Consider the following 19,776-nt stretch of genomic DNA (forward strand, 5'->3'; position numbering starts at 1 on the left):
GACCTGAGTGCATCGCTTCTACCTTAATCCTAGCTCTGACTGCCCCTTTAGGTAAGGGATCCCGATGTACTGGATTTGAATTGCAATTCTTCTTGAGCTTGGATTTGGGAAGGTTTGACCTAAAATGTGGTCACTATTAGAATAGGGGACTAGGAAAGACTTAGGCGGGGGCTGCATGCTGCCAAAGAATGAGGCACATTCTCTTTCCTTCCCCTGATTTCTACCACTGCAGTTTAGGGGTTCAGGACTGGTTTGGGGGAGAGGTATGCATTCAGAAGCTTGTACTGCACACTTACCTCTCTGGGTGCTGAAGGGTTTTCCTTGATTGGTAGAGGTCTGTTACCGAATGATGATAAGTCCGTGGTATCCCCTTTGTGGTACCTGATTTTCTGGCTTATCCTCAAAAACCAGCGCCAGGAACCAGGACCTCCATTTGGTGCATGTTAAGTCTGCCTGGAATGAGATGTGAGAAGGGGGAGAGAAGCTGTTCCTTAAAGTAGAAGAGGCAGAGGAAGGGTGCAGGCAGCGCCACTAGAAACTAGAATCCATATGTTATAGATGAGTCAATGGTTGGAATATTCACGCTCCTGTAGGCAACTTTGAGGGTCTGCTGGCTCCCATAGCTGACCACCTCATCAGCAGAAAGGGAAAAAATGGGACTAGACGAGTGAATGTTGGTGGATTGTGATAGTCTATTCACGTGTCCTCTGTCTACACCAGGGCTTCTCATCCCAGTCTTTGGGACACGTCGGCATTCTCATGTCCAGTTTATAGCCTAAAACCAACACCTAGGGTCTTATTGTAATCGTACATTTTTTTTTTGCTGTCTGTCTCTGGCACAAATAAGTCTAAATTCTGCCACGGTTGGTGGTTTCCAGAATTTATCCTGGTAAATGCTTCTGGACAGGCTTGAAAAGACTAGGGGCTCCTTTTATCAAGGTGCGCATCGGACATTTCATCACGCGCTAACCCCTGCGGCAAGCCAAAAAACTAACGCCTCATCAATGGAGGCGTTAGCGACTAGTGCAGCGGGCGGTATTCCACGTGTTAAATCCCTACTGCACCTTGATAAAAGGAGCCCTAAAAATTTAGCTGCTAGGCCAAATCTTTAGTTTCCAGCTTCAACTTTTTTCCCACCTCCTATTTGGCTTTCTCTTCCTCTCTTCTGTAGCCCAGTGGCTGTCCTTGGCAACTGCTTTTTCCTCGTTCCTCCCCCATAGTATTTGCTGGTTTTCCCAATTCCTGCTGCTCCATTTTGTGGCCTGGGCAGGTGCTGGAGCTCCTCTGTCTAGGGTGACCTGGTGTCTGAGGCTTGTCCAACGCCAGTTGCTAAAAGATATGTTTCCTTTGAGTTCTTGAATTTTATTTTCTGGGCATTTTTCATTGTTTCCATCCAATCCCCTAAAGTTCCTTTCTTCTGGTGAGTATAGTTTGGGGGTCTGAAGCCTTTCCCTTGTAGGGTGTGCCATCGGACATTCTGTGATTTCAGTGGCCTTCTGGTACCTTTATATAGGTTCAGCCTCTAGAAATGAAGACGGCATTCCAAGTGGTGTCCCATTTGGGACCTCTGCAGAGGCGACCCCACTTGCTTTCTCTCCGAGCATCCAGCCAAGGCTTTCCCAGTTTTATTTCACTGGCTTGTCCCGATTCCTGTACAGGACCTCCAGGGGTTCTCCTGAATGTGAAGACTCTTAAAACAGCGGTATATAAGAAATAAAATTATTATTATTATTATTATTATATGCATTAATGATAAACCATTTAGGATATTGAAATTGTCCTCCTCCCTTTTTTTTTTTTTTTTTGACACGTCTCAATATCAGCTTAAGTGTTCACATCTTGAGAATACAACTGTAAAGCATTTGTGATGCAAACTATTTGACCATATCACCCTACTTTTTCCAGAAACAATGTTGATTTACCTATTCAAAGCCGGATTTATTATAAAATATTACTTCTCACGTATTTGGCTGCTTTCCTAGCCCTTCCAGCATGTCTCTTCACTTAGACCTTCAAACGCAGGTCTCCTCGTGATTCCTTCCGCTGATAAATTCAGTTTGGATGCCTCTGGTGATAAGGCCTTCAGCTGCCAGGTTCCAGCAGTCTGAACCTGCCTTCCAGTGGACCTTCAGACCGAATCTTCCCTGTTAGGACCTGGCTTCTTGTCAGATCCTAGTACTGTACCAGAAAAGAACAATCACCCTATGTGTAACCACAGTGAAAAAGAGTCAAAAGAGGACTCTTCACCCGGAGTAACTTTTGGGGTTAAAAAAAAATAAATTTATTGTATAGTTTTGTCTTTTTGTCCTTGCCAAATCCTTCAGGGAGAGGAGCTGTTAATCACAATGGTTCTCTACCCACGCCCAGTGTGTCTTGACAATAACGCTGTTTTCATGGTGGTTATAGGCTGATGATGTCTTGGGTGTCTGACTCTGTCCTAAAACCATCCACTGATTCCTAAGGTTACTGCCCCAGTGCCTATCTGAGTGCTTTCAATATTGTTTCCATGATACCTATGAGTTTGTATTTTAATTATCTTGTGGGCTCAATGGGTCAGGGACTTGTATGTATCTAGTGGGGCAAAAACAGTAGTAATGGTGTTCCAGCACTAACTCCGCTGCTTCTTTCCTTGCTCCTGTAGGTTTGTGCCTGGGAAGGGCCTGGTTATTTACCCAGAAATTGGAGACAAGTTGGATATTATCTGTCCGAAGTCTGAGCCATCGCACTCCTATGAATTCTACAAGCTGTATCTGGTTAAGAAAGAGCAAGTGGAAAGTTGCAGCACCGTCATGGACCCCAATGTATTGGTGACGTGCAACCGGCCTGAACATGAGATCCGTTTCACGATCAAGTTCCAAGAGTTCAGCCCCAACTACATGGGCTTGGAGTTCAAACGTCACCAGGATTACTTTATTACCTGTAAGTGAGCTTCAGGCTCGGCCCTGGCATTCTCTGCGCTGAGCCTCAGTCTCCACAAGTGTTCTTGCCTTAGATCATACAATATGGAGGTAATTCTGTAAGGGGGGGGCCCTCTTTTAGGCACCCCGATGCTGCTGTGGTGACAGCTTGGTCTAGAACTGCATCTGCACACCCAGATTCTGGAATAAAGTAGCAGTTCTGCGCCTAACTGGGATCCCAGCCCCCATGGACACGCCAATGTAATAACACTAAGCCCAGTTCCATAAGTATAATTTCTGCATGCAAAGGGAGTTTGTAATTGCTGTGTATATAAGCAGGGAGACTTTTCAACAGTCTGTGTAGGCACAGAAACTCCTCACAGGAGGCATGGGTATACCTAGCATGTACTGTAGTTGCTTTCAGACAGGTAGAATTAAACCGGCACAAAGTCCACGTGGGGCTTTTCACTTTGTTCCTCGGTGCTAATCTCATCCCTTCTGCCCCTTTTCTGATGTGGGTAAAAGTATGTGAGCTGTAACATGTTGCATCAACCCACAGTGTGGGAAAGGGGACCGGGGGGGGGTGTCCGTTTAAGAAAGTCAGGGCCAGTGACGGTCAACTGCAAAAGGGAAAAGGGTTCAAGTCGGTAACATGGCAGAGATGGGGGACTTCGCCATAGCCACAGTTTTCAGCAGGGTCTTTCCCACAGGTAAACAGGAACTTATTTGGAGTTGACCATTTGATTGTTAAATTGATAAATGTGTTTATCCAAGTGATATTGTGAAAATTTCCTCTTCTGTAATCCCCTGGTGGCTCAGAAAAAGCACCAGAAGAGACTTCCTAGGTGAATCCAAAGAGGGTTCCTTTGTACTTATCCCATTCAGTTTTAGTTGAATTACAAAGAAGCCTGTATGGAAGGCATGGAACCAAACAAACTTAGCGGTGATTGCTTAGCAGGGTTTAAAAAAAGATTTGGATAATTTCCTAAAAGAAAAGTCCATAAGCCATGATTAAGATGGACTTGGGGAAATCCACTGCTTATTCATAGCTGGACAAATTCAGCTTCAGTAGTTGGAGAGCAACGCTAGAGCCGGGCAGACTTCTACAGTCCGTGGCCTGAAAATGTCAAGGGCCAATCGAGGAAAACAATCCACATGAAAATAAAATAAGCCACATAAAAAACTGAAAGACCTAGTCCGCTGGTAGCATTGGACCCAACACGGTCCGCGTTTCAACAAAATGTCTTCAGGAGTCCCTAAAAGTCCTATGGTAGTAGATACGTGGAGAGAGAAGTGTTGTTTAAAACCAAAGCAATAAGCAAGGGCTAATCGAGATCAAGTAGGACTATGTAATATCACTTCATACAAGTTTCAATTTGATTGATCGCCTATCTTAAATTCTAGGCCATATACAATAATATAAAAAAACGGAGCATTACAAGTTTAGAATACTAATAACGAAGACAAAAACTGACGAACGAGAAACAAAAAGGGAGAAGGGTGAACAAGAAAAGGGAAAAACAAGAGGGAGAGGGAGGGAGAGGAGTTTCATTCAAAGCTGCCTCTACAGATTCGAGGAAGGGGAACTAGCGTCGGTGCTCAAAAGCATCTCTATATAGGAAACATTTTAAAGCTCCTTTCAATTTATCTAAGCTTGTTTCCTCCCTGAGATGGGGAGGGGCAGAGAGTTCCAGGTAAGGGGGGGGGGCAGTTACTGCAAAAGAGTTTGTATGGCGACTGCTGAACGTCTTAAGCGAGGGGACAAAGAGTAAATTTTGGGAGGAAGATCTGAGAACTCAGGAGGGAAGAGCAATTTGTCGATGAAAGCCGGTTCTGTGGTTTGATGTTTCGTATTGGGCAGACTGGATGGAGCGTACAGGTCTCTTATCTGCCATCATCCATTCCTATGAAATGAACAAGAATAAGTGAAAGTGTGGAAGATGATGCTCGGATGTGTGTGTTTCCTATCTTACGATTTGGAGTTCCCTTCCATTTTTATGATATGTTTTGTAAACCGCTTTGACCTGTTGTAAGAATGAGCGGTACACACTTACCTCTCCCATTTACGCGGTCCGCAGCTTTGGTTATTGGCGGTTTTTTTGATCGAAGGCCCCTCCCCCAAATTTACATCACAGGAAATCGCTGCTCCTGGCATTGCACAGAGAAAGATCGCTGTTCCCAGCTGCACTTTATTTACTGGAACAGGTCAGATTATTGGCGGTTTTGTCTTTATTATTATTATTATTTTTTTTTTTTTTACAGAAAAACTGCGAATAACATACAAAAAATTATTCGTGGTTTTTCTCTATTTTCTGCCTTGCTGTTCCCCTATCACCGCGAATGCGGAGGGGGAAGTGTAACAAGTTTTAAAATAAAGCCTAAAACAGCAGTCTGTGGTAAAGGGACATCTCTGGAGGGAAGTGAGTACGCCCAGGGGTTTAATTTAGAAGCTGTTGTGTATTTCCCTGAGTCAGGCCTTGGGAAAACATTTTCAGGGGGGTGGGTGGGCATTGGTTTGGAGCTTTACCCATGCACTTGCAATCAGCCGACCCAAAAGGAAAAAATTCTCAGGAACTGAAAGAAATGTTTCCCAGGTCCTGCCCTGATTCATATTGTCCCTGGTTGGATCATATGACTTGACTGCTTTCTGCTCTTTCCCTCTGGATTATACAGTTTTCCGGCTCATGGCTTATGGCTCTGGGTTCTTGGTCTTGGTTCTGGGAAATGTGTATTTCAGTCTGGGTTTCAGGAAGAAATGCATTTTTCTTTTTCCAGTGTTGCATTGCAGGCAGAGTCTTGCTTCTTGGGGGTTTCCTGTTTGTCTGCACCTTTCTAATTTGTGGTTCCTGATTCTGTAGTTAGACTAAGTCTAGGTCAGGGATGTCAAACTCCCTCCTCGAGGGCCACAATCCAGTTGGGTTTTCAGGATTTCCCCAATGAATATGCATGAGATCTATTTGCATGCACTGCTTTCAATGCATATTCATTGGGGAAATCCTGAAAACCTGACTGGAATGCGGCTCTCGAGGACCGGAGTTCCCTACCCCTGTCCTAGACAAAGGTTTGGTGTTCCAACTGCACAGCCCTGCATCCACGTACCTGTGGGCTGAGCATTCGTGTTTTGGGGCGGAGCTGGTATATTTGGGCTCCAGGGCCTGCTGTGATATGTCCAGTGCTGCCTCTTCATTGGGAGGGTTGTGGCGGCGAGCCCTGGCAGATGTGTGTTTCCAGAGTTTTGTGTTGTCAGTGTGCTTTGTAGTGGAGGGAGTTTTGTGTTGCTGTTACAGAGGTGAACCAGGCATTTCAAGTGTCTTTTTTTCTTCTTTTTTTTCAGGGATGGATGTTAATATTGAGCTGTTAAGAGTCCTAATTCTGCCTGTTTCTGTTTTTAGGGTCTGTTTTGAGATAGACTATCTGTAAAATGGAAGTGCAGGGTTCCTGCTAGTTCTGGCATATCATGTGTACTTAGGTTTGCTGCCTCGGTTTTCTCTCTTTCTCTCACTCCTGCTCCCTCCCTCTTTCTCTCTTGCTCCCTCCCTCTTTCTCTCTTGCTCGCTCTCGCTCTCTCTCTTGCTCGCTCTCGCTCTCTCTCTCTTGCTCGCTCTCGCTCTCTCTCGCTCTCTTTCTCCCTCACTCGCTCTCTCTTGCTCCCTCCCGTTCTCTCTCTTGCTCCCTCCCTCTCCCTCTCTCTCTTGCTCCCTCCCTCTCCCTCTCTCTCTTGCTCCCTCCCTCTCCCTCTCTCTCTTGCTCCCTCCCTCTTTCTCTCTTGCTCCCTCCCTCTTTCTCTCTTGCTCCCTCCCTCTTTCTCTCTTGCTCGCTCCCTCTTTCTCTCTTGCTCGCTCCCTCTTTCTCTCTTGCTCGCTCCCTCTTTCTCTCTTGCTCGCTCTCGCTCTCTCTCTTGCTCGCTATCGCTCTCTCTTGCTCGCTCTCGCTCTCTGTCTTGCTTGCTCTCGCTCTCTTTCTCTCTCACTCGCTCTCTCTTGCTCCCTCCCGTTCTCTCTCTTGCTCCCTCCCTCTCCCTCTCTCTCTTGCTCCCTTCCTCTCCCTCTCTCTCTTGCTCCCTCCCTCTCCCTCTCTCTCTTGCTCCTTCCCGCTCTCTCTCTCTTGCTCCTTCCCGCTCTCTCTCTCTTGCTCCTTCCCGCTCTCTCTCTTGCTCCCTCCCTCCCTCTCTCTTTCTTGCTCCCTCCTGCGTGCTCTCTCTGTCTCGCTCCCTCCCTCCCTCTCTCTTTCTCATCCTCTATCCTTCATACCTTCTAACCCTTTCTCCAGTAAGAAATGGAAAATCTGGTATTTCTGTGGTCCAGCTCGAGATCTCAGGAGCTCCTGCTGGTTCTGGGGGGCCACTTTACCCAAGTGCAGCCTGTAGTTTTATTTTCACTCTCTCATGGATTATTACAAACTCTTATTTGCAGTTCACTTGCCTGACTACAATAAGTCAATAGCACACCAGCGAGACGGAGCAACGAGAGTCCTGTCAGAGCCCATTTCTCCTGCCTCAATCTCTCTCTCCTTCCTATTCTCTTCTGCACACATTCAGTCTTGCTGCCAACTGACCCTTTTCTCTCTCTTCTGGTAAAGTGTTTGATTCTACTTTATTTACTCAATTTTCAGTTCTGTTCTCCCAGGGGAGCTCAGAATGGTTTACATGAATTTATTCAGGTACTCAAGCATTTTTCCCTGTCTGACCTGGTGGGCTCACAAGCTATCTAATGTGCCTGGGATAATGGGGGAATTAAGTGACTTGACCAAGGTCACTTTTTTGCTGGCACTAGCAGCCATAACCCCCTCTTTGGGCCAACTTGGAGCCTTTTCTGTGCTCTGTTCCACTCCTCTGATGCAACTTCCTGTTTATGCAAGGATATGACGTAGCAGAGGAAAGTCTCTGGAGTGTGTTAGGGTTGCTGCTACTGGCAAAGAAGTGAGGTTTGGACTGTGAGGGGAGGAATGCGGCAGAGGTGCTAGACTCGTGGTGGGAAGGCATGGTGTTGAACCTTCAGGAAAGATGCTGGACCTATTGGGAAGTGGGGCAGGAGGCAGAGATGGAGAAAAATGTCAATCTAGGGGTCAGGGAACTAAAGAAAGAAGGGGGAGGTGGAAGGTGGAGGTTTCTGCAGCCAGAGGGGAGAGTGAACATTGAAGCTACACCTTTGGGGAGGGGTCATGGAGTTGTTGGACCGTAAGGGTGGAGGGAAAGGGAGAGGGGACAGGGAATTGCTCTACATGCAGCTCATTCCCCACCCTACATCTGTTATTATTTCAGATCATAGCATTACCATTCTGGGACAGACAAGAAGTCCATTAATCTCAGTCTCCTGTTTCCAGTAGTGGCCAATCCAGGTCGCAAATCCCTGGCAGGATCCCAAAGAGTGCGTCTTTACCAAGTCTAGCAACAGTCACCACCATTTCCAAATGATTGGGGGTGCCAAACACTATAGAAATTACCCCTTCCTGGACAGAGTGAAGGAGGATGCACATCAGCCACAGAGCCATCTCCTACAGGTCAAAATCTAGCTGTTTCATCTCATCTGTGACAGATTAAGGGGTTTCCCTCCCCCATGCAAATCTTATATGGACTACATATCCCAGAATACCCTGACCTTTGGGGCTCAGTGCTGAGTCACAGGGGTAGGACTCGCAGGAGTGAGGCTGGGTTCATTCAAGAGAGGTCCCTGAGGGAGAAAGAGGAACTCTCAAGTTTTCCCTAGGCATAGGCTGAGGCAGGCCTTGGAAAAACAGATGTGCTGGTAGCAGCTGGCTTAGACTATATTCTTTGGTTGGTGTGAGGCAAACAGAGCAAAGGGTTGTCTGCTAATTGCTCCTCTCCCACACCTTTCTTCTGTTCAGCCTTGGGGCCCCCTTTGCTTTCTCTGACCCATCCCCCTCTCCTGTTTTCTTTCTCACTCAGTTTTTCCTCCCTTCTTTAGTCCTGCCTTCTCTCTTTCCCTGCTGACTCCCCCTAGGCCAGGGGTAGGCAGTTCCGGTCCTCGAGAGCTGGAGCTAGGTTAGGTTTTCAGGATCTCCACAATAAATATGCATGAGGTAGATTTGCATCTCAAGGAGGCAGTGCATGCAGATCCATCTCATACATATTTATTGTGGATATCCTGAAAACCTGACCTGGCTCTGGCTTTTGAGGACCGGAATTGCCTACCTTTGCCCTAGGCCAATATTGTAATTTTCAGTTGGCAGTATAGTTAGGTGGTAATTTTATTTTATTTTTTCTACTTAATGGTTTATGGACTTTTCCTCCAGCAACTCAACTTTTGAAATTCAGCTATATTAACTGCTTTCATTACATCTTCTGGCAGCAAATGTGGGTGAAAGATTACTTCCTCCAAATAGGTATAAAAGTGCTGCCTGTTAGCTTTAGCACTATATAAAAGGCTGAACTGTTCCCAAGTCTCTTCCCCGTAATCATGATTTTATAAACATCTCTCCCCCCCCTCCTCTTAGCTGCTTCTTCTTCAAACCTCAGCCTGTTGAGCCTTTCATCACAGGGGAGTCATTCCTTTCATCTTTGGTTGCCTTTCTCTATACACTTCTCCCTCCGTAGGGGATTAACAGACCCGCGAATGCAGAAAAACCGCAAATAACTTTTTCATATGTTATTCGCTGTTTTCTATTAAAGACCATTGTGAATTACATTACATTAGGGATTTCTATTCCGCCATTACCTTGCAGTTCAAGGCGGATTACAAAAGAATTATCCAAGATGTATTACAACAAGAACTTACAAAAAAAAAATTGGTCATTTTCAAAAGGAATAAGAAATGGGTAAAGTTATTTGTTTGGGGTAGTTGGCTTTAGTGAGAGATGGAGTTTGAGACTTGCGGTATTATTTATTTTTTTCAGAGTTTTCTTGAAGAGTATGGTCTTCAAGAAAACTCTGAAACCGCAAATAACATGGTGGGAGACCTGAAGGAGAGGCAAAACACGTTGAAGAAAGTGCTGGGAATCGGTGATTTCTCTATACAAGCTGATGTAATTTGGGGGGAGGAGCCAGCAAGCTAAAAACCGCGATTGCTGAAACTGCGAATATGGAGAGAGAAGTGTACCTTTTCTAGTTCCACTGTCGTTTTTTGAGATCAGACCAATACTTGGATGTGTGGTTGCACCATGATAGAAAAACCTCAGAGTGAGAAAACGTGAAATGTTCTGGGTGTCATTCTGGACTCCTACCTAACCTTTGAAACTCAGATTGATTCTTTGGGGAAAAAAAATTCTTCTTTAGATTAAGACAGTTATGAACAATTAGATGATCTGTTTTAAGTCAGGTTAGTTTTGGGCTAATTGTCCAGGCTGTTCTCCTCCCATATTTAGACTACTGCAACTCTTTGTACTCTGCTATTACAGAGAAAGAATATTGGAAGAGCTACATTGACTGCCAATGGAAAAAAAAACCCTCAGTTTAAGATTCCTTTAATGGTCCATAAGACCATATATGTAGAGAACTCTCGGGGACTAATTTACTATGACGGTAACGGTTTGTTAAGTTGACCTTTCCTGTTCCCCCAAGTCCACTGAAAAGAGCTATTTGAGACTACCTTTGATTTTCAGGGTCCTAGAACCTGGCTTAACCTACTATTCTATCTCCATAAGATCTCTTCCCACTACCATGTCAGGAAAATGTTACTTATCTCTTCTCTTTGTAATTCCCAATTGTACCAGAACATTTAGGAATCCCATCGTAAGCCGCAATGAATCCTTGTTGAAATTTGCAGGATATAAGAAATTGTACAGTATGGTATGCCGTACAGTTTTATTCTCTAGGCCTTTCCTAATGCTGGAGTGAGGGGGCATAGGATGAAAGTGAAAGGGGATAGATTCAGAAGATACTTTTTCATGGAAAGGGTGGTGAATGCTTGGCACAGCCTCCAGTGGAGACAAAGAATGTATCTGAATTCAAGAAAGCTTGGGACAAGTACATTGGATCTCTGAGGTGGGGGGTAGTAGATGGCATGGTCAGGCAGACTATTAAGGCCTTAAGGGCTTTCTCTGCCTTTATTTTTCGCTCTTTCTATCCAAATTTTTTTGAACACACTGCGTACTGAGCCAGCAATTTTAATTGTGTAAAAGACTCTAAGGACCTTTTCTGGGTGGTGACTCCCACTATGGAATTGATTCCCTAAGTGCATTATTTATCCCAGGACAAGCAGGCAGGTATTCTCACTAGTGGGTGATGTCATCAGACAGAGCCCCGGTACGGACGTCTCACAAGCACGTGTTGCTTGTAGAAACTTAAAGTTTCTAGATGCCCGCACCGCGCATGCGCCGGTGCCTTCCTACCCGGAGATCCGGGCGTGTCTCCTCAGTTCTTTCTTTTCCGCGGAGCTGAGAAGTTCAACTTCATCATGCGCGAGCTGAGAAGTTCAACTTCATCATGCGCTAGCTGAATTCAGTTAAATTTGCCTTCCTTGTCCGCGTTTTCGCTTTCTTTTAATTACAGTTAACAGTTCTTTTCTTTTCGGTAAAAAAAAAAAAAAAAAAAAAAGAAGATTATTTCCTCCGGCGGGTCGAACGGGCCGGCCACGTGGCTCAGGCCCACTGGCTTCGACCTCGCGGCGGAGATTTTCCGGCCTATGTCCCGGCCAATCACCGGGTTTAAAAAGTGCAGCAAGTGCCAACGCGCGATTTCACTCACGGACCCTCACTGGCGCTGTTTGCAGTGTTTGGGCCCTGACCACATTCCGAAATCGTGCAGGCCTTGCTCTACCCTTACGGCACGCTCATTCAAGCGGCGTTGCCTATTGTGGGAATCGATGTTCAAGATGGACGCAGCTAAGGATCCCTCAGCCTCCACTTCATCCGATACCCCCCCGGTTCGGGCAAAACCGGCATCGACCCCTCCTGCATCGAGCGTGGTGAAACCGGCATCGCTCGCCCCGACACCATCCACGAGCTCGACGTCGGTGCCTGCCCCGGTCTCCTCGGTTCAGGTACCTCTTCCTTCCACAGTGCCACCAATGGTCATCAAAGTGCCGAAAGCTACTAAGCAGAAGCACTCGGCCTCGAAGGAGCGCGATGTCCGTGCAGGAGGACCCCCTTTCGGTGCGGATCCCTCCTTATCGGCTTCGCTACGGTCCGTGCTGGAAGCTCAATTCGTTGAGCTCATGCAGACCATCGGACCCGGGCTCATCGCTGCCATACAGGGTGACCTCCCGGCACCGATCCAAAGGGGCGGTCCGCCCCCTCCCCCTCCCCCACACCGTTCGACCTCGACAACCGACGAGGACGAACGGGGGAGGGCGGCGATGCCCACGCGGCAAGCCTCGCTTACCGATATGCCGCCATTAGAACCCATTACGCCTCCGCGCCAACATGGGACCAGACCTCCGATCGATACTCGAAGCCCTGGGCATAGTCAGGAAGAGTTCTTCCGTACTCCTTACCAGACTTGGGTAGCATCGCAAGAACCCGCATCGCAAACCCAGTTACGATCCACCGCTTCCAGCCCTATCCACTTGGGGGCCTCGGGAGACCATGCGATGCACAGACGATCCCGATCCCCGTCCCGCCACCGAGACGGGCACCGATCGAGACACTCATCCTGGCACTCCTCACGCCATTCGGAGGTGTCACCGCAGAAAAAACTGCAACGTAGGGGATACTCCTCATCAGAGGTGTCCCCTCCGAGGGGCCCGGAGTACGAGGAGACACCGGTGCCCGATTCTCCTTGTCACTCCCCGATGTCCACGGACCTGGAGGCCTCATCCTCCTCCAGCCCGTCCCACAGACCGACGCTGGCGGAACAATTGTCCTTCTCATCATTCCTCCGACAAATGGCGGATGATCTGGATGTGACCCTTGACACGGGCTCCAGATACTCCAAAGAGTATCTGGACACCATGCATTTACCTAACCCTCCAACGGAGTCGCTTCGGCTCCCCTTGCATAAATTACTGGACCAGACCTTCATGCAGTGCTTCGAAACGCCGTATTCCATACCGGCAATCCCCAGCAAACTCGATGCTCGATACCGCATCGTGCACCATAAAGGGTTCGAGGGCCCTCAACTCTCCCACCAATCCCTACTGGTCGAGTCCTCTCTTAAACGCTCTCATCCCTCCCAGGTCTACGCCTCTGTACCGCCGGGCCGAGAGGGGAGAACGATGGATAAATTTGGTAGAAAATTCTACCAAAACTCCATGATGGCGTCACGGGTGCTAAACTACAACTTCTTTTTCTCTTCTTGCCGGTGCTCCGCAAGTTCACTCCGTTCTTAGACAACCAAGCTCGATTCGAGTTCGAGGAAGTGGTAGCCTCCCTCTCCCAATTACGCCTCCAGCTGATGCAATCCTCCTTCGATGCATTCGAACTCTCGGCACGCGCCGCCGCAAGCGCGGTAGCTATGCGTCGCCTGGCATGGCTCCGTACTATCGATATGGATCCCAACCTACAGGACAGACTCGCCAACGTACCATGTGCTGGAGCTGACCTGTTCGATGAGTCTATCGAAACTGTTACCAAGAAGCTGTCGGATCATGAAAAATCCTTTCAATCCATCCTGCGGCCCAAACCCAAACCTCAACAGTCTCGACCTTCCAGGCCACCCCTGATTTACCAGCGGCGTTACATGCCCAGACAAACGCCTGCTGCGAGACAGCCTGCGAAGAGACAACCTCCCCAGAAGTCTCAGCAAAAACTTCAGCCACCGGCTGTACCTAAGGCTCCCCAGCCCTTTTGACGCCCCTCCCGGGAGCATAACCTCGGCCTCTCCCATAGGGGGCCGCCTCCATCTTTTTTACCACCGATGGGAGGCCATAACCACGGACCTATGGGTCCTCTCCATCATAAGAGAAGGATACTCTCTTCAATTCCACCGGGTCCCCCCGGACCATCCTCCAAGAGAGTATCCTTCAAGCTCGACGCAGACCGCCCTTCTTCTTCAGGAAGTCCAAACCTTACTTCAGCTTCGGGCTGTCGAGCCGGTCCCGTCAGACCAATTGAACCGAGGGTTTTACTCCCGGTACTTCCTCGTCCCGAAGAAAACGGGCGACCTGCGACCCATTTTAGACCTTCGGGCCCTCAACAAGTTCCTGGTCAAAGAGAAGTTTCGCATGTTGACTTTGGCTTCTCTATACCCCCTCCTCGAGCAGAACGACTGGTTATGCTCCCTGGATCTCAAGGAGGCCTACACTCACATCCCCATTCACCCGGCCTCCCGAAAGTTCCTCAGATTTCGGGTGGGAAATCTGCACCTACAGTATCGAGTGCTACCATTCGGCCTATCTTCGTCCCCCAGAGTCTTCACAAAGTGCCTGGTGGTAGTGGCCGCAGCACTCCGGGACAGGGGTCTACAGGTGTTCCCATACCTCGACGACTGGCTCATCAAGGCCCCGTCAGCCCCAGAGGTCACTTCGGCGGCCTTGGCTACAACCTACTTCCTCCAGAATTTGGGCTTCGAGATCAACTTCTCCAAGTCTCATCTACAACCCACCCAGTCCCTCCCCTTCATCGGAGCGGTCCTAGACACCACCCGACTCCGAGCATTCCTGCCTCGGCAACGCATGGAGTCTCTTCTTCATCTCTGCCAGTCGGTGGCTACTCGCCAAACCCTACCGGCGAGACAACTGATGGTGCTCCTGGGCCATATGGCCTCCACAGTACACGTGACACCCTTTGCCAGACTCCACCTCAGGATCCCCCAGTGGACCCTGGCATCACAGTGGAATCAGACATCCGATCCACTATCCAAACGCATCGTAGTCACACCTGCTCTTCGGCAGTCTCTACTTTGGTGGATGACCTCTTCGAATCTATCCAGAGGTTTGCTGATGCACTCTCCCCCCCATCAGAAAGTTCTCACAACCGATTCGTCGAATTACGCATGGGGGGCCCACCTGGAGGGTCTCCGCACCCAAGGATTCTGGACCAGTGCGGAAAGACTACACCAAATCAATCTATTGGAACTCAGAGCCATCTTCAATGCGCTCCAAGCTTTCCAACACCTACTCCACGACATGGTAATCCTCATTCGCACAGACAATCAGGCCGCCATGTATTATATCAACAAGCAAGGAGGCACGGGCTCGGCCCTCCTTTGCCAGGAAGCTCTACGAGTCTGGGACTGGGCGGTGCGCCACAACGCCCTACTCAGAGCAGTATACATCCAGGGGGAGAACAACGTCTTAGCAGACAAACTAAGCCGTCTGCTACAACCGCACGAATGGACTCTCCATTCCAACCCCCTTCACCAAATCTTCACGCAATGGGGGACGCCTCAGATAGACCTCTTTGCGGCTCCCCACAACGCCAAACTGCCTCAGTTTTGCTCCAGGATCTACACTCCTCATCGCCTCGAGGCAGATGCTTTTCTACTGAACTGGGGGAAACGATTTCTATATGCGTTCCCACCATTCCCGCTGATCCAGAAGACTCTGGTCAAGCTGAAACTCGAACGGGCCACCATGATTCTAATAGCTCCTCGGTGGCCCAGACAACCTTGGTTCTCCCTCCTACTTCAACTCAGCAGCAGGGAACCAGTACCACTTCCAGTGTTTCCTTCACTACTTACTCAACATCAAGGATCACTACTTCATCCCAACCTGCAGTCTCTCCACCTGACAGCTTGGTTCCTCTCAACGTAACCCCTCACCAATTCTCACAAGAAGTGAGGGAGGTCTTGGAAGCTTCCAGGAAGCCCGCCACTCGACAATGCTACTCCCAGAAATGGACCAGATTCTCCTCATGGTGCGTTTCTAAGTCAAAGGAACCTCAGCGAGCTTCCTTATCCTCCGTGCTGGACTATCTCCTACACCTATCTCAATCTGGGCTCAAGTCCACATCCATACGAGTCCACCTGAGCGCTATTGCGGCGTTCCACCAGCCTCTACAAGGGAAACCCCTCTCGGCCCATCCGGTGGTCGCCAGATTTATGAAAGGACTCTTCCATGTTAACCCTCCTCTCAAACCACCCCCAGTAGTTTGGGACCTCAATGTAGTCCTTTCCCACCTCATGAAGCCCCCGTTTGAACCACTCAACAGGGCCCCTCTGAAGTATCTCACCTGGAAAGTGCTTTTCCTTGTAGCCCTTACGTCCGCTCGCAGAGTCAGCGAACTCCAGGCATTGATGGCGGACCCACCATTCACAGTATTCCACCATGACAAGGTGGTCCTCCGCACTCACCCGAAATTCCTGCCTAAGGTGGTCTCCGAATTTCATCTCAACCAATCCATTGTACTTCCAGTATTCTTCCCTAAGCCTCATTCTCACCACGGAGAATCGGCCCTTCACACTCTAGACTGCAAACGTGCCTTGGCTTTCTACCTGGATCGCACCAAGCCACACAGAACCACTCCTCAACTTTTTGTCTCCTTCGATCCTAACAAGTTGGGAAGACCCGTATCAAAGCGCACCATCTCTAATTGGATGGCGGCTTGTATCTCTTTCTGCTATGCCCAGGCTGGATTATCACTTCCTTGTAAGGTCACAGCCCATAAGGTCAGAGCAATGGCAGCCTCAGTAGCATTCCTCAGATCAACACCAATCGAGGAAATTTGCAAGGCTGCCACCTGGTCCTCGGTTCACACATTCACCTCACATTATTGTCTGGATACCCTCTCCAGACGGGATGGACAGTTTGGCCAAACAGTATTGAAAAATTTATTCTCTTAAGTCGCCAACTCCCCCTCCATCCCACTGAGGTTAGCTTGGAGGTCACCCACTAGTGAGAATACCTGCCTGCTTGTCCTGGGATAAAGCAATGTTACTTACCGTAACAGTTGTTATCCAGGGACAGCAGGCAGCTATTCTCACGTCCCACCCACCTCCCCTGGGTTGGCTTCTCAGGCTAGCTACCTGAACTGAGGAGACACGCCCGGATCTCCGGGTAGGAAGGCACCGGCGCATGCGCGGTGCGGGCATCTAGAAACTTTAAGTTTCTACAAGCAACACGTGCTTGTGAGACGTCCGTACCGGGGCTCTGTCTGATGACATCACCCACTAGTGAGAATAGCTGCCTGCTGTCCCTGGATAACAACTGTTACGGTAAGTAACATTGCTATTTGAGACTACCTTTGATTTTCAGGGTCCTAGAACCTGGCTTAACCTACTATTCTATCTCCATAAGATCTCTTCCCACTACCATGTCAGGAAAATGTTACTTATCTCTTCTCTTTGTAATTCCCAATTGTACCAGAACATTTAGGAATCCCATCGTAAGCCGCAATGAATCCTTGTTGAAATTTGCAGGATATAAGAAATTGTACAGTATGGTATGCCGTACAGTTTTATTCTCTAGGCCTTTCCTAATGCTGGAGTGAGGGGGCATAGGATGAAAGTGAAAGGGGATAGATTCAGAAGATACTTTTTCATGGAAAGGGTGGTGAATGCTTGGCACAGCCTCCAGTGGAGACAAAGAATGTATCTGAATTCAAGAAAGCTTGGGACAAGTACATTGGATCTCTGAGGTGGGGGGTAGTAGATGGCATGGTCAGGCAGACTATTAAGGCCTTAAGGGCTTTCTCTGCCTTTATTTTTCGCTCTTTCTATCCAAATTTTTTTGAACACACTGCGTACTGAGCCAGCAATTTTAATTGTGTAAAAGACTCTAAGGACCTTTTCTGGGTGGTGACTCCCACTATGGAATTGATTCCCTAAGTGCATTATTTTGTATTTGTTCACATTAAATTAGTCATCTACTATTTATAGTTTATTAAACTTGATATACTGCATATACCAGACAGTTCACCGCTTAGATCCACCAATCAAAAGCAAGAAGAGATTGTGCTATCCTTTTTTTATGGCCTTCTTTTCACAATCATTCTGTCAATGCAAAACATCTCATTGTGCCACAGTGCTAGCAAACCGACTCCGAGAACGCCATCACCCAACTCAACCAAATGCAGAGTGAAAAAAGTAAGTTGTCAGTAACACTCAAGTTCTTGAATCCGGTCAGGTCTCCCTGCAATTTCTCAGAATTTGCTTATGATCTGACAGCTTTGAATAGTTTTCTTTCATCTGCAAATCTGATCATCTCACTCATCGTTCCCATTTCTAATAAATATGCTAAAAAAGCGCACTACTTCCAGTACAGAACTCTGGGTCTTTCCTCCATTGAAAGAAATGACCATTTATCCCTGCTCTGTTTTCTATCTTTTAACCAGTTCTCAATCAACAAGAGAACATTGTCTCATATCCCAGAGGATGTTTTTTTAAAAAAATATTTCTCAGGAGTCTCTCATGGAGGACTTTGTATTTTTAGAAGACACTAGCTGATTACCCGGTGTTGGCCGGATATTTATTTAACCCAATTACCTTTTTTTTGATAATTTTTACGTGTCACCCCCCCTTCCCACCCCCACAGTATTTTTTCCCAGATAGCAAGTTCCATGTATAGCAAGTTTGGCTGAAATATCTCCATGCTTTTCCGAGCTATGCAGATTGGTCAGGCTGGCTCTGATTCACTGAGCATGTTTCTCTGTGTGTTCAGCCATTTTGTTTTGCAGAGTGGCCATCACCATTTTGCCTGGCCCCGATGTTGGGCTCGTTGGTCTGCACTCCTGGATCCTTTTGTTTAAATTGGTGTTTATATTGTCCTTGCTCCAATCCATGATGATCATTGCCAATTTTAATGATAGGTTATATGTCTGCAATTCCATTTGCATTCTTTCCGAGCCCTAGGGTGTATATACCATTCATCCAGATGGTTTGGTACTATTTTAGTATTTTTTAGCTGCTCTGCTACATATTCCAGGTTCACTGTGATTTGATTCAGCTCTTCTTATTCACCACCATCAAAAACGATTTCCGTATAGGTGTCTTCCCAGCATTCTCAGTAAATATCAAAGCAAAGAATGTTTCAAGTTTATTTTAAAATTTGTTTAATCGCCCTATCATATATTCAGGGCAATGTACAATTCTAAAAATATTTTATAACAATACATAGGGGAACAAAAAGTTCATATAACAAATACATGACTTTCAAAACAGATGGGACTAGTGGGGTAAATAGTATAGAAATTCAATAATTGGAGGCAGATGAGACAATCAAGAGGGATTTTTATTTTGTTTTTTTAAAAAGATGGATTTTGCTTTGGTTTTGGTGTTTTTACGGTGTCTAGCAGTCAAATGCATCTTTAAAAAGAAAACATTTTAACTGACTCTTAAATCTACCAACGTTTCTTTCCTCCCTGAAGTAGATTGGCAAGGAATTCCACAATTGGGGGGCCACGACGGAAAAAATGTATTGTCTTCGTGTATTAATAGTTTTAAGTGATGGAACAGTTAGCAAATGTTGGTCATTAGATCGAAGAGTTCTAGTGGCAGTGTAGAGGATTAGAATCCTGTCAATAAAAGCTGGAGACTTATGGAGTTGGGCCTTAAATGATAACAGACATATTTTGTAAATTATTCTATGCGATACTGGGAGCCAATGAGATTTTTTAATAAGGGCGAGACATGGTCAAACTTTTCTGCCTTATCCATGGGCACCTTTATTATCTAGTGGTCTATCCAATGCCAGCCCATCCACTAGGTGGACCTGGCAACTGCCTAAGGTGGCACAGTTTAGGGAGTAACTTCTTTTTGGCACTTAGTCTCCAAGTTCCATCCTTACATGTCTTCCTACAGGGCAGTAAGCTGCTATAGAAAATGCATAGTTGCCAGCATAGAAAGTTCAGAGGTGGTATTAGAAGGAAAGTTGTTGGAGACCACAAGAAGGGGAGCATGAATGCTCGAGGTCTCATACACTACCTATATCCCTGGAGGAAGAGAGGTAAGACTGACCTCCTTGTGAGCAGGGGAGGAGATAGAGAAAGGGAGAGATGGAAGGAATGGGAGATGCTGGAGACTTGACAGGGGGCTTTGAACTGTGAGCCATCCAGTGGGGAAGGAGGAAGGTGCATGTTCAAGGATTCATCCACGGTATCAGATACCCTT

At 47.3% G+C, this 19,776-nt stretch overlaps 1 protein-coding gene across 1 annotated transcript in view; it reads left to right on the forward strand.

Annotated features, from left to right (window-relative positions):
- Positions 1-19,776, forward strand: part of EFNB1 (ephrin B1) — a 93,797-nt gene that overhangs the window by 42,792 nt on the left and 31,229 nt on the right. Inside the window, exon 2 of the mRNA XM_033945042.1 lies at positions 2,642-2,919. Coding sequence (XP_033800933.1) covers positions 2,642-2,919 — 278 coding nt within the window. The remainder of the gene's footprint in view (positions 1-2,641; positions 2,920-19,776) is intronic.

Source organism: Geotrypetes seraphini, chromosome 5 (genome assembly GCF_902459505.1).
Source record: "Geotrypetes seraphini chromosome 5, aGeoSer1.1, whole genome shotgun sequence".
Classification (NCBI taxonomy): Eukaryota; Metazoa; Chordata; class Amphibia; order Gymnophiona; family Dermophiidae; genus Geotrypetes; species Geotrypetes seraphini.